Source organism: Schistocerca gregaria, chromosome 1 (assembly GCF_023897955.1).
Source record: "Schistocerca gregaria isolate iqSchGreg1 chromosome 1, iqSchGreg1.2, whole genome shotgun sequence".
In the NCBI taxonomy this organism is placed as follows: domain Eukaryota; kingdom Metazoa; phylum Arthropoda; class Insecta; order Orthoptera; family Acrididae; genus Schistocerca; species Schistocerca gregaria.
In genome coordinates this window covers 151,124,244-151,141,907 of record NC_064920.1, presented here as the reverse complement: position 1 = coordinate 151,141,907, position 17,664 = coordinate 151,124,244, and the positions used below count along the sequence as shown (strand labels likewise).

Here is a 17,664-nt window from a genome sequence, read left to right as displayed (position 1 = left end):
CCAGAGATGAAAAACGACGCATAAAGATCATGGAGGTAAGAAATATTTATATCCATTACAGAGATAGTATAAAGAGAGGCAGTTGTCTTCACTCCAAAGATAAAAATGTTACGAAGATACAGGAAGGTAAAAATTTTTACCGCCATGGACATACAGAATTAGTGTGTTTTTTATTTGTGGATGTTTTCCATTCATAGGAATAAATTTGTAATTAGTTAACTGTGTAGAAACACTGATTCATTTTGTCTTGTGTGTGACATCATTATTGCTGATTTGTAACACATCTGGGGAGCTTTTTCGTAATATTTCCCATCCAGTAACATCGACCAATTTCCACTCTTGTAAACGACACTCAAGTCTTTTATGTTGGAATGAGAACTAACACTATGCCTTAGCTGGAATCATTGGGCATTGTTTCAGTAAAATGCCTGCCTGTCTCGGACTTTATAAAAAAAGTTGGCTGTCCTGTGAGATGCTTACATGGTAAGACGTCGCTGTAATGTTATATTTGTTTATTTGTTTAGTTTTAGATAATTGTATTTATGCGTATTATCATTTTTGGTACGCCCTTTTTTTCCTCAAATAAAATTCGTTTTAAGGTTGGCACGAGTATAATGTATGGTATGCGATATGTAGGCCATGGAATCAGCTGTAGTAGGCCATCGAATTGGCTGTAGGTGGATAGGTTAAAGATGCTCCATAATTCTCTGGGCACAATGCATCGACGTGAAAGGGAGCTACGCCAAAATAAGTGCTTCCTTTACTTCTCTCACTGTCGGCCAAGTGTGTCCGTTCTATTTGACTATATATCCGTCGTATGATAAAGGCAGTTTTTTTTCTTTTCCTGTTCACACAGAAATAGTCAAACTACTTACATATGTGCTGTTGTATAGTTTATTAGCTTTCTGTTAGTTAAAATATATTGGTAGAAGTACACGTAGTAAAATGTATAATGTATGTTTTCATGCCCTAAACATGTTTCAATGCAATGTAATCACCTGCAAATTTAGTGACTGATGAGAAACTTGGCGTATTGTTGAAGAAACGAAAGGAGAGTCTGGCTTAAAACTATAATACCTGTTTTAAAACATTTATCGCCGGTCGGCAGTTTTAATTTTCGTGACGTACGTAGAATGTAGTGTTTGATTTTTTTTTTTCAGTTGACAGTTATACAGATTTTTTTTAGAGTACATTGATGTAAATCCATCAAAATCTAAAACAAAATCGACAGAGATGACGTCGTGAAACAACAAGAACTCTGAGAGTACCCACTACATAAGATCCCTAAAGATAACTACAAATGAGAATTAAGCATGTTTTAGAAATAGTATTTTAGTATGCAGTCATAGTTTTCCTTCTTGCCTTTTTAGCAGCCTTGTAACGTAATTTCAGACCAATCAGTGAACAAGTAAGCACCTGTTAATGATGCATTACATTTGCAGCTTGGAAACAAAACATAAATAATTGGGTTTTTTCAGAGCGTGACGTCTGCGCATGTATTGCTGCTGTACCTATGCTTTACAGCGCTGTGACGTGCACGCGGATAACCACGCCTCTTCGGAACACACTAAAACTACAAACTGCCTAAAGAGGCATGGTGCAACATTAATACAGAACAGAAGGCGTGGTTATCCGCGCCGAAACCTAGGTCAACATCCGGTCTCTATTTGCAATCTAGGCGGATTCTTTATAATCATTAAATTATTCACGATTGCTGACGCGCTGCATTGTTAAAAGTTCTGATGTCTAATATCAGTCTGCGCATGCATCATGTTCGTATTCTGGATGTAGCATTGACTACCAATACTTCGAAATAACAAAGTTCACCACATAGATTTCGGTACCGAGATTAATTTCGTAATATCATCCTAATAGGAGGAGATTTTTTTCGAAGCTGCTTACCATCGCTGAAGAAGATATTTACCGGCAAAACTCACTCACTCACTCACTCATTCGCGCGCGCACACTTTCGTGTGTGTGTGTGTGTGTGTGAGAGAGAGAGAGAGAGAGAGAGAGAGAGAGAGAGAGAGAGAGAGAGAGAGAGATAGAGATATTCAGAAGTGATGGTCAATTTTTGGGGATATGACAGGAATGATCATTCGAAACAAATATGTCAAGTAAACGTGGGCTCTAAAAGGCATACCTCACCAGTTATGAGCAATTCTTGATCTTCGATACTGTAAAACAAATCTCTTCTACTGCAAGCTTCTTGCTTTCCATATTTTGGGAAGTGGTAGTATCGGTCAAAACAAGAAAAAAAGTCTAGTAATCATGTGTTCTAAAGCGGGTACCTCAAAAGTTGTGACCGCTTCTTCATTAGAAGAGTTGTTTCAAAATAGCGAAGATGGACCAGTGCTCAATTCTCTAAGGCATGCATTTTAGAAGACATGTTTATTGGACAATTTCTTATTGTTTCGTCCATACTACCACTTTTCAAAGTATGGAAGGCAAAGAGCTCGCAGTAGAAGATATTTGTTGGACACTATCGAAGATCAAGAATTGCTCATTAATCTTAAGGTATGTGTTTCAGATCCCATATTCAGTTGACTTTTTTCTTTTTTTTTCGTTTCGAATGCTCATTCGTCACATATCCCAGAATACTGACCATCACTTCTGAAACAACCTGTATATTAAAGGAAGTTTCATAATATAAAACACTTCTGGTGTGTAACTTACGTTCACTTTCTGACAGACGAGCAGTCACGTTAGGATTTCTGGCCATTGGAGAAACATTATTATTTATAATCAATAACGTCGACTTTTGAGATAATGCTTCTATTAAATGCTTAAGAAAGACCAAGAATCTTCTAGAAAACAAATGGCGAAAAAAAGAATATTTGGAATCAGATGGACGCAAATCTGACATCTATATCTTCGCAGCTCACAACGCTGTCATCTGCGCTACGCTGTCTAAAGACTGTATCTACAGATATCATTATTTAATATACGCTAAATGTTACCACAAAAACATGCTTTTGATAGAGCATCACTGTGCTGTAGAATTTACGGCATACTTTCGTAATACTAAAGGAATAACCCAAAAGATATCGACTACCGGAAACCGTCACCTACTGACGTAAAGTTTCCTGTCGTTTTATTATAACAAACCGAAGCTGAAACAACGCATTTTCGAGTGATTCTCAGTTTGCTGACAGGTTGAAACATCTTATATTCGTACCAAGTCATCTGCGAGAAAGAAGATCCACTATATAATGTTTAATGGCATTTAATATGGCGGCTTCTGAGTTCTGCTTGTGACGCGAAATGACGTCGCGTCTCATTTGCCACTACGAGGCAAAAGTGTGTCTCTTTTAGTTTAGCCTCTGGCCTCGGCCACGTGCATTTTCACGTCCCGTGAGAGGAGGACGGCTTGAGCCACACAGCGTGTGACCCTCTGCGACGAGCGGTTCCTCTCGTAGCCCTCGGACGCGTGGCAGTGAGAGATAAGAGCGGGTGTTCCGTTGTTAGCTCAGCGCCATATGGTGTTGAATCGTGCCCAGTCATGCCCGCGAGTATCTTGTATGCACAAGTCCCCTTTCACCTATTCCCTCGCCACTATTGTGGGAGGTGGGGGGGTTGGCTAATGGACATCCTCTTCTGGTTGGCACTCTGCATAATACACGCCACACGGGCGAGTTCTTGCACAACTGAAAATCGCCGCGAAAATGTTGGATCACGGAGCGAAAAACTGACCTAGGTCGTAATAGCCCTTGTACAGGATGTAGAAAAAACTACATGTAGAAATGTGTAGTTATTAGAGCAGATAAAGGGAAACACTTTTTCTATGTGACACATTCATCGCAGATTCACAGCTTCCCCCACAATGGGTTCTTGAAGGGTCCCATGCTGGACTTGTCTTAGACCAACGTCCACAGTTATTTTCACTGTTTGGTACGCAACACGTAGACATTGGAGCCTGATTTGCAACACGGTTACGTTTTCCTGATAGTAGGAGCAAGTTTTCGTTACTGCTAGCAGTGTCCGGGTCCCAGGATAAACATCACATTATTATTGTTTGTAAGTTTGATGTGAAAAACACCTGAAGTCGGAAAATTCAGTTTCGTTTTAATTTTGTGATTAGTTTCGGGTTACCCGAAATCATTTTCAAACTGTCCTGTGAAAGGAAAAGTTAGAATTACAGTTTATGCAATAAACTATTACAAAAATTGATTGCATACAACAGGATACCGAACATTTCGTTCCAGGATATAAATACCAGACAGAAAAATGGTGTTTTCTACAATAGCATGCAAACCAAGTTAAGGTTGTACATAAACTGATATCGGAGTCAAGCTTTTAATTGAACATTAGCAGGACAAACATACAACTTAAATATTTTCATTTCGCGGCCCTGTCAGCAACTGTATAAAAAGTAATTTTAATAATCACCAGCCTCAGTTGCACCGTTCACCTAGAATTCACCTAGGTTTCAGTCGGGATAACCCAACAATCTTGAGAATAACAGTAACTACCTTTTGTCCATAGTGGACATCGTCAAGCTAAAACTACAAATCCATAAAATATCGTCGGACTGTAAAAACTTCGCGACCGCGATGCGGCATCCACGAGTGCTGTACTGGAACTCATTACCTCACAGCATGTCTTTCGCCATAAGGACCATATACAACTTCCCGCTAGCTTTGTACTGTCACCACTGTTCACATCAAAATAGACATTTTATGTTTGACTACTGATTCCAAACGAATGAGTCGCTTTTCAAACGGTTAACTGTTCGTGATAATTACTGGCGGCCGAATCAACTTTTGTAAATTTTCGAAGAACGCACCAGAGGAAGGTAATTACAGAAGGACGCTTCGCTCGTGCGCGAAATATCCTGCTCCTGCTGACTCGGTCCATCCGGGAATTCGCTCACGCTACAATAATCAGCGAAGCGAATAACGATCCACTCCAGCCGTATTGTGTTAACTGCCGCCATTGCACTGAAGAATAATCCTATTGTCTGGCCCCAAACAGCTCCCAGCTGAAATGCAGCTCCCCCCTGGGTGACGATAAACTGTTCATAGAGCATGTTTCCGCGAGCAAACTAATTCCGATTTTTATAAAATGTGAAGCTGTTGTCGGTACTGCCATTAATCGTTTTATGCGGTGGTTCACAAAACGCTGCACATTATGTACACGGGGTAAAAAGCTGATCGACAGAGCGGGCGGGATAGATACCTTGTCTTATAAGTATGAAATTTATTCATTTGCTACCTTAGAATTATTGCACCAAACTCGAGTGCTAATTCCATGGAGCGGAGTGATAATCATCTCGGACAACCAAACACAGTACCATTTTGTGCTAATTTTTATTGCATAAGCTGTAAAAGAAACCTGTAGCTGAAAAAGTGTGTGAAATCACATTTTCCACTTTTCCGTAACCGTGAAATTTGACGCCACATAATCAACTGGGCGTGGCAAAATTTATTTGCCCATTTCTTTCAGTATAATTGGACAGAATTTACTAAGTACATGCAGGAGCGTTGATCGGGAGTGAGCACAAAATTCTGTGCAGCCCGCTTCGTATTTCCGTTGGCGTGTATTTTACTGTGATGTAAATCACCTCTCCCCAGCGTTTAACGCTAAGAAGTCTGAGTGGTCACAAGATGAAGGTGACAAAAGGTTTGTAACCCAGTGGTGAGGATTCTGGCTTGTTTCATCCCGTGATTTGCTGCTTGGATATGGGTTCGCGAACGGAATCGATCTCGCCATGCAATTATGTAAGATGTATTTTGCTGAAGTCCTAGCTTAAAAGTGACAGGCTGAATGTTAAGAGGAAAATTCGTTTGCTGTTACTATTGTGTTTGTGTTGTTTTATGACTCGAAAGTGGTAAAACACAATATCGCAAACATCATTTAAAGCTCTACGTCGTAGCGGTGACCAGAATATATGCGAGAATGAAATGGTGCCAGAATATTTAAGTCTACAGTGGTCGTAGTCTAAAAACGAACGTAGGTGGTCGAATAGATTACATGAGTGTGCTATTTCATCACCACCACTTACTGCATTAACTGACGTTCAAGGCCTACAGCGGAACAACAAAAGAAATTGCCACACTGCAGGAGAAGTGAAAAAAGCACTCTATAAAAATTACAAAAGAACACATTACAAAAAGCACAAGAAGGATAGATGGTCAGTCACAACAGAGGAGATACATACTGCAGATGACAGGTCCATCTTGCCGGTCTCAAGCTTCTTCTTCCACTATTGTCGGCCCCACTTGTTTAAGGATGGTTTATACTCGATCATTTCATCGCGTCTCTGGACGTGCGTTTGGCGTTTTCCAGCAGGCTGAGAATGGAGGACTCGCTTTGAGAGCAATTTACCAGCTCTAAGGATGTGGCCAAACCACTGTTAGCCTCTATTGTCTTCGACTACTGTATCGCTTTCCAAACCGATGGTGCAGACCATCTTTCGTCTTCGTTCCCATTTACCTCCCGTTGTATTTATTCAACTAAACGCGAAGGCAATGAATTACGAACAATAGAATTGTTTTGTGTTGGCCGTAGTAAAGTTTGCTAAAAATTATCTGCCAAAGTAAATATATTTCCTCATACTTGAGAAACAACAGGATTTTAATACTACTGAACAGAACCAGTATAAACCCGGACTCCAATATCTACAGCAAAAGGGATTACATGATCGAACAGAGCAAGCACAGTTCTGTACGTGCTTCCACCGTCCATGTTGATATCCACAGAGGAATTGTTTGATCACTGAAGTTACCCTACGCCAGCACGAACTACTTTCCATATTCGACAACAAATATCCGTTAGTGCGACAAGTATCATTCATGGTTGTCTTCTTAAGGTGTGCCACGATCTTCCCCATTTTTGAGTCGCCATGCTAGGCGGCGCAGTGCCAAGACACCCTTATTTTGGTTTTCCTTGCGTTACCTAAATCAGATACGGTGAATTACAAAAAGTTTCGTTTGGAAAGGATAGGTATTCAATTTCTAATGATCTCGTTGTCAACGGTGTGCTAAACATCGATTTTCCTTTCTTTCTCCCGCCTACTGTTCGGGAGGCTTATGAGTTTACTGTTGTTAGAGACCTAGTATTCTCCATTTTGGCGTAGTCTGACGTACGTGAGGACCAGTCACTTCTCTATAGCCTTTCAGTTCTATGGTCATCCATATCTACATCAATACTCAGCAAGCCACTTCATTGGATGTGGTGGAGGGTTCTTCCGGTACATTTATGTTGGTATACCACCGGTCTCAAGGGTGTATCCACATTCTCATCACTGGTCATCAGGGCTCAGTTCGAAGAGCGACTCATCACGAAAGATAATTCTGCTCCAGTAAATGAGACAGGTCTCGAGACGCCCCCGGACAGCAGTTGGATATCAACCTGATTGTCTCCTGCCTTACAGCCCAACACGGAAGAGTGATGGTGTGGGGTGTCATTTAGTGCCATAGCAGGACCCCTTTGGTTGTCATCCACAGTAGCCCTACAGCACAGCGGTACGTCTCCTACGAGGGTTGTAACTTTAATAGTGGCAACTATTTATTTACAGCTCGTACAAATAGATACGTGTTTCAAAGATTTGCTGACCTTCAAAGTAGTCACCAGCATTGTGTATGACCCGTTGCCAACGATGTGGAAGTTGTAGGATACTCTTGGTAGTGCCATTTGTGTTGGCAGTTCGAGCGGCGCAGTCTATAGCCCTACGAATTTGTAGCAGTTCTGAAGCGAATGCCGTTAAGTGTTTCCTTCAGTTTACAAATCGAGTTGAACTCGCGAGGGCTTACCATAAGTCAGGGGAGTGTAGTAGGTGGTATAGCACTTAGCAGCCCCATTGGTCGAACAAATCAGTAACATCTTGCACTGCACGTGTTTGAGCATTGTCCTGCAAAATCATGGTGAGGTCCTGCAGAAAGTGTCATCACTTCTGTCTCTAAGCTGTTCATTTTTGGAACACAACCTACGACCAGCTTACTGACAGAAGTGATGACACTTTCTGCAGGACCTGGCCATCGTCTTGCAGGACAATGCTCAAGAACGTACAATGCAAGCTGTTACTGATTTGTCGACTGATGGGGCTGCTAAGTGCTATACCATCTACTGCTGTCCCCTAACCTCTCGTGAGTTCCACTCGATTTCTAAACTGAAGGAAACACTTAACGGCATTCGCTTCAGAACTGCTACAAATTCGTCGGGCAATAGACCGCGCCGCTCGAACTGTCAACACAGCTGGCACTGCCAAGAGTATCCTACGACTTCCACATCGCTAGCAACGGGTAATACACAATGCTGGTGACTACTCTGAAGGACAGTAAAACTTTGAAACACGTATCTATTTTGTACGAGCTGTAAATAAATAATTGCCACTATTAAAGTTCTATCCCTCGTATATTCTATGCCCTGTTTTGTTTCTCTACATGGAAAGCAATCCTGCACTTGCATTCCAGCAAGATAATGCCCATCTGCAGGTGGTGAGAGCGTCTACTGCCTGTCTTCGTGCTTGCGATAACCTACTTTGGCTCGTAGTGTCGTCGGATTTCTCTCCAATTTTAAATGTTTGGTGTATTACGTGCAGGGGCCTTCAAAAATTTTGACGATCTAACAGACCATTTGGACAGAATCTGGCACGATATCCGTCAGGAGGGCATCAAGCAAGTCTTCCAATAAATGTAAAGCTGAATAAGTGCTTGCATACGGCGCAGAGGTGGACAAGTGTGTTACTGACTTGTTCAGTTTGTGGAGCTCTTTCTCAGTAAGTCGTGCACTTTTTTCTGAAATTGTGATGATCCGTTTGTCTGTACATATACATAACATCTACAGATTTTTTGTCGGACGTGGATTATTCCTCCGTAGTACGTCCTTGGTTTTCTTCTTGGAATGTATTTCTTTGTCTTGGAAGGCGTGTGTTCTGGATATTGGAGTGAGGCCTCGTGGCCTAAAACGCCTTGGAGCAGATGTGTACCGGCCATCAACAGTCGGCCGTCGGGAGGCGAGGGCGATTTGAGGCCACACCGACTCAGTGGAAGGCCTCGGCGCTTGTTCGTGACGTCACGTCAGCTAGGCACGGCGAACGCCAGGTCTGTTGCAGGCATACTCATAATGGTAGTGTCTCCCTCCCTGACACAGGAAAATGTGGAACTATTGGCGGTAGTTGACAAACACACATTGTTCTTAGAGATTTCTGCAATCAGTTAATTGTGCAGTTCATTACACTTCTTAACAAATACGAGGTACATTCAAGTTCTAAGGCCTCCGATTTTTTTTGTAATTAACTACTCACCCGAAATCGATGAAACTGACGTTACTTCTCGACGTAATCACCCTGCAGACGTACACATTTTTCACAACGCTGACGCCATGGCAGCGGCGAAGGCTTCTTTAGGAGTCTGTTTTGACCACTGGAAAATCGCTGACGCAATAATAGCAGCACGGCTGGTGAATGTGCGGCCATGGAGAGTGTCTTTCATTGTTGGAAAGAGCCAAAAGTCACTAGGAGCCAGGTCAGGTGAGTAGGGAGCATTAGGAATCACTTCAAAGTTATCACGAAGAAACTGTTGCGTAACGTTAGCTCGATGTGCTGGTGCGTTGTCTTGGTGGAAACAGCACACGCGCAGCACTTCCTGGACGTTTTTGTTGCAGTGCAGGAAGGAATTTGTTCTTCAAAACATTTTCGTAGGATGCACCTGTTACCGTAGTGCCCTTTGGAACGCAATGGGTAAGGATTACGCCCTCGCTGTCCCAGAACATGGACTCGATCATTTTTTCAGCACTGGCGGTTACCCGAAAATTTTTTTGTGGCGGTGAATCTTTGTGCTTCCACTGAGCTGACTGGCGCTTTGTTTCTGGATTTTATAAATGGCATCCACGTCTCATGCATTGTCACAACCGACGAAAAGAAAGTCCCATTCATGCTGTTGTTGCGCGTCAACATTGCTTGGCAACATGCCACACGGGCAGCCATGTGGTCGTCCGTCAGCATTCGTGGCACCCACCTGGATGACACTTTTCGCATTTTCAGGTCGTCATGCAGGATTGTGTGCACAGAACCCACAGAAATGCCAACTCTGGAGGCGATCTGTTCAACAGTCATTTGGCGATCGCCGAAAACAATTCTCTCAACTTACTCGATCATGTCGTCAGACCGGCTTGTGCGAGCCCGAGGTTGTTTCGGTTTGTCACCACACGATGTTCTGCCTTCATTAAACTCGCGCACCCACGAACGCACTTTCGACACATCCATAACTCCATCACCACACGTCTGCTTCAATTGTCGTTGAATTTCAGTTGGTTTCTCACCACGCAAATTCAGAAAACGAATGATTGCACGCTGTTCAAGTAAGGAAAACGTCGCCATTTTAAGTATTTAAAACAGTTCTCATTCTCGCCGCTGGCGGTAAAATTCCATCTGCCGTACGGTGCTGCCATCTCTGGGACGTATTGACAATGAACGAGGCCTCATTTTAAAGCAATGCGCATGTTTCTATCTCTTTCCAGTTGGGAGAAAAAAAAAATCGGAGGCCTTAAAACTTGAATGCACCGCGTAGTGTACTCCTGAACTTAAATTCCGACCTGTTTTAAGGATTGACATACAAAAACAACTTTATGGTCCAGCAGCAACAGAATTCGTGCTTCTTTACCTTATTTGTAAATTTGATGAAGTTAAGTTTGTACTGGGTTGCTTTTAGTAGAAACTGTGGACATATTGGTGCTCTTCTTTAGGTATCTTGGTTGACAATGGGGTGAGGAGCACTGAATGTTAACGAAATATCTTGGGATTGTACACGTTGAGGGAGGGGTTAGGGGACAGAAGAAGAGGCAAAAGAGAGATACTTGTTTTATGAAATAAAATTTTTTTATCTTATAAAGTTTACTCTTTCAGTTACAAGAGGGGAGTATTTATGTTTTCTAATGTGCATGTTTATAAAAGTTTAAGCTAAACAGTATTTTCGATGTATGAAACTATTTTGTTTCCTGTTTAGAATTCCTTTCGTTGAAAACGACTGCAATCTAATAACTGGCAACAGATGGACATTTACACATGCAAATTAGTTCACATTTCCAGTGACGATGTGAAACGAAAATAAATAAATAAAAGAAACGAGTTAATGGTAAGGGGGTTGGGGTAAGTTTAAATAAGAAAATGGGTCAATTTAGTTACTTGAATGTAAAATTTCCGAAGCTTGGAATGGGGGCAAAGCATCTTCTCATCTTGATCTACGTTTGTTTCGACAGGATTCAGGAATACAGAACTACGATCTTCAGTTGTAGCTTTACGACAGTAAGAAAATCTTTCATCTAAATAAAACTGAATAATCCAAAACAATTCCAAACATTTTCTCCAAAAATAACAGATTTATAGTGATAAGGACGCCCAGGCGTTTCGTGGCGTTCGCCGTGCCTAGCTGACGTGACGTCGCCAACAAGCGCCGAGGCGTTCCTTTGAATCGGTGTCGGTTGAGGCCAGCCAGTGTGTAACAACTTGCGCGGCGGCTCAGCGTGTGGTGAGCGTTGGTGCGGCGGCCAGCCGGCCAGAGCCAGTGCGACGCCTGTTGAGACGGGGCGCGGCCAGCGGGAGAGGCGCCACCGCCCCAGGCAAGGACGGGCCATCTGGGCCGCGGCGGTCCTTGGCCCCGTGCCTCCAGCACGTGCGCGCGTACCACCGGCCCCGCTGGACAGCTGATCGCCCCGCTGCCGTCAGGGCCGCAGCCCGGTATTGGCGACTGCGGTTGTGCTGTGCCTATAACTAGAGTGTTCAATATTTTGAACACGGCTGCCCTTCTCAACAGTTAGAGATCAGTAAGTGGATCCAAAGCGCCCGACCAGTTGCAAGGGAAGGCAGTTTTATTCCTCTGACCATAGTTTCGACGGATGTAAACCAACTGTATGTCCATGTTAACACAGTTGTTGTGCGTGACCTGGTCTGTGCAGTATAGACGCTTCAATCAATACATCTTTCAGTTGTCGAAATTTCAAATTGGCATTTTATTTGAGTAACGAAACTTGGCGCTACATTATTTTGAGGCTCCTGACCGACGTGAAGGGAAAAAAAGTTCAAATATGTGTGAAATCTTGTGGGACTTAACTGCTAAGGTCACCAGTCCCTAAACTTACATACTACTTAACTTAAGTTATCCTAAGAACAAACACACAGAATGAGATTTTCACTCTGCAGCGGAGTGTGCGCTGATATGAAACTTCCTGGCAGATTAAAACTGTGTGCTCGACCGAGACTCGAACTCGGTACCTTTGCCTTTCGCGGGCAAGTGCTCTACCAACTGAGCTACCGAAGCACGACTCACGCCCGGTACTCACAGAAGTAAAGCTGGCAGAAGTAAAGCTGTGAGTACCGGGCGTGAGTCGTGCTTCGGTAGCTCAGTTGTTAGAGCACTTGCCCGCGAAAGGCAAAGGTCCCGAGTTCGAGTCTCGGTCGGGCACACAGTTTTAATCTGCCAGGAAGTTTCACAAACACACACATCCATGCCCGAGGGAGGACTCGAACCTCCGCCGGGACCAGCCGACGTGAAGCATATTCCCACCTCTGGTCCGGTCAGACTACGGCTCAACATTCAGTGACTAGTATCTGTAGATTTTTGAGACAGCGATCTCTTCGGTCATCACGGCAAGTGAAACCTGGCCTCTGTTTTAACAGGACTAGAGGTGGGAGTCTTGTATTGATTGTGTTCTTTAGATGTCACTACATATATGCAGTTATTAAAGCGCATTAACTTCTGCTTATACTGTACGTGAGTTTGTTGGCCTCTGTGGGGCGAACTGTTGAGTGACCCCTTCGGTTTTCTTGATTTGCAGGAGTTCGATCTGGAGCAGAAGATCGACCTGGAGATAAAGATGCGCGAGGGGACGACGAAGCTGCTGGCCGCGTGTCGGCACCAGACGCAGACCCTGGAGGCCGCCAAGAACCTCCTCACCTCCAACGAGCGCATGTCCGCCTACATGGCGGAGCTGCAGCGGCGCAAGAAGGAGCGTCCCCAGGGGTGAGTGTCCGCAGTCAGCACTCAAGACAAAGCTTCGGATGTAGCCGCGGCAACAGAGCTGACCCCGTGTACTTTCGTTGGGTACGGTCTGTGTTCAGTTGTAGATGTTACGTAGTACCGCGAAATCAATTGAAGCATGTGGCTCCTTCAGCGAGGCTACGACATGCAGCCTGTACTATTCATGTCGAAATCGGGTGACGCTACATTTTTAATGATATCTATACGGACTGTAATGTTGAGTCTCCAACGCAATGAGAAAGTAAGGGCAAACACGGCATCAAATAACGCCTGTTTACGGATAACCAGAAACTCTTTATTTCCTAGCAGATGTCAGCTTCGCTTGCAAAACTGCACCCATATTCCACAACACACTGCGTAGGGCATGGCGTGGAGTACTTTGTCGTAATACGAGGGTGAGTCAAATGAAAATCTTCAATATTTTTTAAAAATATTATGTATTGTGCAGAAGTGGCACGTAGCTGTATCACTTTTCAACATAATTTCCCCCACGCTCAATGCAAGTCCTCCAGCGCTTACAAAGTACAGAAATTCCTTTAGAAAAAAATTCTTTTGGTAGTCCGCGCAACCACTCATGCACCGGGTGGTGTACCTCTTCATCAGAACGGAACTCCTTTCCTCCCCGTGCGTCTTTGACTGGTCCAGACATATGGAAATCACTTGGGTCAAGGTCTGGTGGGTATGGTGGATGAGGAAGACACTCAAAATGCAGGTCTGTGATTGTTGCAACTGTTGTACGGGCAGTGTGGGGCCTTGCATTGCCATGTTGCAAAAGATATCTGCTGACGGCAATCCACGTCGCTTTGATTTGATTGCAGGCCGCAGATGATCTTTTAGGAGATCTGTGTATGTAGCACTAGTGACAGTGGTCCCTCTAGGCATGTAATGCTCCAAAATGACGCCTTTTTCGTCCCAAAAGAGAGTCAGCGTAACCTTCCCTGCTGATGGTTCTGTTCGAAACTACTTTGGTTTTGGTGATGAGGAATGTCTCCATTTCTTGCTCGCTCTCTTCGTTTGCGGTTGGTGGAAGTGAACCCAGGTTTCGTCCCCAGTAACGATTCTTGCAAGGAAGCCATCACCATCTTTTGAAAGCGCCGAAGAAGTTCTTCACAAGCATCAACACGTCGTTCTCTCATTTCAGGAGTCAGCTGCCGTGGCACCCATCCTGCAGACACTTTGTGAAACTGGAGCACATTATGTAGTGTGCTGACCCATGACTAATCTGTAAACATGCTGCAATGTCATTCAGTGTCACTCGGCGGTCTTCCTTAACTATGGCTTCAACTGCTGTCATGTTCTGTGGAGTCACAACTCGTTGTGCCTGACCTGGATGAGGAACATTTCCACTGAAGTCACACCATTTGCGAACTTCCTACTCCATTCGTAGACTTGCTGCTGCGACAAACATGCATCACCGTACTGAACATTCATTCGTCGATGAATTTCAATAGGTTTCGTATCTTCCCTACGCAAAAACCGAATAACAGAATGCTGTTTTTCCCTGGTGCAAGTCGCAAATGGGGCGGCCATATTTATACTGATACTGCGACGGCATGTGTGCATCTGCACTATGCTGCCACCTACAGGCCATTCTGCACGCTGTTTGAAGTACGCTTACCAACTAACAGAATAACGGCGCCAAATTTCGATTCATTACAAATTTAAGGTTTCAATTCGACTCACCCTCGTATCAGCAGTTTTGTGCCTTATTCCATTCACGTATTGAGCTAAGGAAGGATCACTATGTGAATCTATATGCACCCTAATATCTTATCATAGTCTTGTGACCCTACGCGAGGTGCTATGGCAACAGGATGTAGCTCCGTATTACTCGAATCCACGTTTTCCGAATTGGCCCAATAGCGTTTCGCGAGAACTTCGTCGTATTTTTTCAAGAACTTCCATACAAATTCCCCGTGCATTTATGTTATGTACGGGCTGTATCCATCTGCAACGACGCGTCTCTGAATCTGTTTGCTGTGTAGTCATGCCCTCTCCATAGTGCCTCCAAACGCTGGAACAATAAGAACTGGTCGCAGCATCGTCTTGTATGAGATTTCCTTTGCAGGTACATTCCATTTTCCCAGAACCCTTGCAGCGACTTTTAACTTTTCCTTCCGCCTCTTCTAATACTGACGTTACGTGATCGTGACATTTTATATAGCTTCTTAGCAGTATTCGTGAATACGATGTGAAGTGCTTCACTACTCTTGTAATTGTATATGCACGGTTTTGTCGTTCTTTGTTACAGACACTTATGATGCATTCAAAGAAGTTGCCTTTCATTACACCAGATTCGACGACGATACTTGGCAGGCAGTCTGGTAGTGCTGGTAGTCTCTGATAGCTCTTTATGCTTGTTTGGATCATTATAAGCCCCATGATGCTTTAATCGAGAATAGTTACTTTTGTTGTTGTATGACTGTTTGCTGTTCATATAACATACTGTGTTCCAGTAATCGAATATTAACGTAGCTGGTCACATATACTGCCTCACCAAAAGCGTCCGGACACAGATGAATATTAGTGGACACTATTCCTCCCTTCGCCTTATTACAGCTTGAATTCCTCTGGAGACACTTTCAGTAAAATGTCTGAATGTCTTTGGATGACGGGTAGCTGATTCTTCCCCAAGAGACGAAACCAAAGAAGGCAGTTATGTTGGTTGGTTGGTTGATTTGGTGTGGGGAGGGGGGGGGGGGGGACCAAACTGTGAAGTCTTCGACCTCATCGGACTAGGGAAGGATGGGGGAAGGAAATCGGCCGTGCCCCTTCAAAGGATCCATCCTGGCATTTGCCTGAAACGATTTAGGGAAATCACAGAAAACCTAAATCAGAATAGTCGGACGCGAGACTGAACCGTCGTCCTCCCGAATGCGAGTTCAGTGTGCTAACCACTGCGCCACATCGCTCGGTGATGATCTTGGACGGTATCGACTTTCTAACTCATCCCGAAGGCTTTCCATTAGGTTCGAGTCAGGACACTGGGCTGGTTTGTCAACAAACCATTGCCTCACAGGTACTGCTTTATTACAGGGTGTTATTGTCACGCTGATCCAATCAACCATCGTCTCAGAACTGTTCCTATACTGTGCGCAGTACTCAGTGCTGTAAATCTGTTCATATCATTTCGGATGCAGAATTTTCTCAAGCCTAATAAGACGATCACACCTTGACCACAAAAAAAACCTACACCGTACTAGTTTTGGCGCTATAAACCGAGCGAGGTGACGCAGCGGTTAGCACACGGACTCGCGTTCGGGAGGACGACTGTCCATACCCGCATCCGGCCATTCGGATTTAGTTCGTCCGCGATTTTCCTAAATCGTTGCTGGAAAATGCCGGGATGGCTCCTTTGAAAGGGCACGGCCAACTTCCCAATCTGATCGATGATATCGCTGTTTGGCCCTTTTCTTCAAATCAACGGACCAATCTTGGCACCATACACGATGGCAGGTAACGTTCTCCAGGCATCCGCCAAACGCGAACCCTTCCATCGGATTGTCACAGCTTATAGCGTGATTCATTACTCCAGATCATTCGTTTCCAGTCATCCACTGTCCAGTGGCATGTGAGACCAATGAGGAGCTACTCGACCACTATATTCCATTTTCTTAACTCCCTACAGGCAGCTGTTGTGGTAGCTGAACGGCTGGTAGCACTTTTGAACTCAGCACTCATTCCTTTTGCTGAGTTTATGCGATTTTTTTTCTTTCAACCACTGTCCTCAATGCTCTACGATTCGTGTCATTCAGTACATGAGGTTTACCTGGTCTTGATTTTGCTGTGGTTGGCTCTTTGCTTTTATGCTGCAGTCACATCGCTAACAGTCGCCACGATTTGGGACCTTCAGAGGTGTTTAAATATCTCTGATGGATTCATTACTCAGGTGAAATTCAATGTCTGAGGCGCTAAAGTCAGGGACTGTGCTGCTGGTTTCGGCGGAGGTTCGAGTCCTCCCTCGGGCATGGATGTGTTTGTTTGTCCTTAGGGTAATTTAGGCTAAGTAGTGTGTAAGCTTAGGGACTGATGGCCTTAGCAGTTCAGTCCCATAAGATTAGACACACATTTGAACATTTGACATTCAATGACTATTCCGCGTTATAAATCACTGAGCTCTCTTGATTGACCCATTCTGCTGTTATTGCTTCTCTCGTGACGACACCATACTCCCCACCTTCTTTTATACTGGCGTGTCCGTTTTTTGCAATGCCTAGTGGTCCGTTACGTATTACATGGAGTTGTCCGGATACTTTTGATGAGGTAATATGTGTGCGAAGACACTGTGAACGATCGTGCCTACTCTATATGGCACAGTAAATGCACTTTCTCATATTCTGTAAAAACGCCGATAACAGTACTGTTGAGCGGATCGTAAATTCATGTGGATCGAATCTTCAAGTGTACCTCCGATTGAAATCGCTTTACCGTGTTACGCACACGCCAATCTGCTGGACAGTATTCTGTTCAGTGTTTCGGATGCGTACTGTCGTTGATACGGCCTTTGCCTGCGGATTGCAGTAGTCGCTGCAAGTGGTAGTCATCAGCAAAGTCCGCTCTCTATTTGTCAAATCGCCGCGGCCACGTACAGCCCCTGGGACGACTGTCCAAACGGGAGCCTAATGCAGAAATGGTAAGCCGTTTGTAGTGGCCGCCATTGTCTTGGCCTTATCCCCCGGCGCAAGTC

General features: G+C 44.1%; 1 protein-coding gene across 7 annotated transcripts in view; it reads left to right on the top strand.

Annotated features, from left to right (window-relative positions):
- The window catches only part of LOC126335027 (rhotekin-like), a 1,081,506-nt gene that overhangs the window by 972,476 nt on the left and 91,366 nt on the right, over positions 1-17,664 (top strand). For 6 of the 7 annotated variants that reach the window (XM_049997890.1, XM_049997871.1, XM_049997901.1 and 3 more), the window contains exon 2: positions 12,775-12,959. In XM_049997890.1, the coding sequence (XP_049853847.1) occupies positions 12,775-12,959 (185 nt within the window). Of the gene's footprint in view, positions 1-118; positions 484-12,774; positions 12,960-17,664 lie in introns of those variants that run through there. The other variant, XM_049997924.1, reaches the window with a different exon arrangement.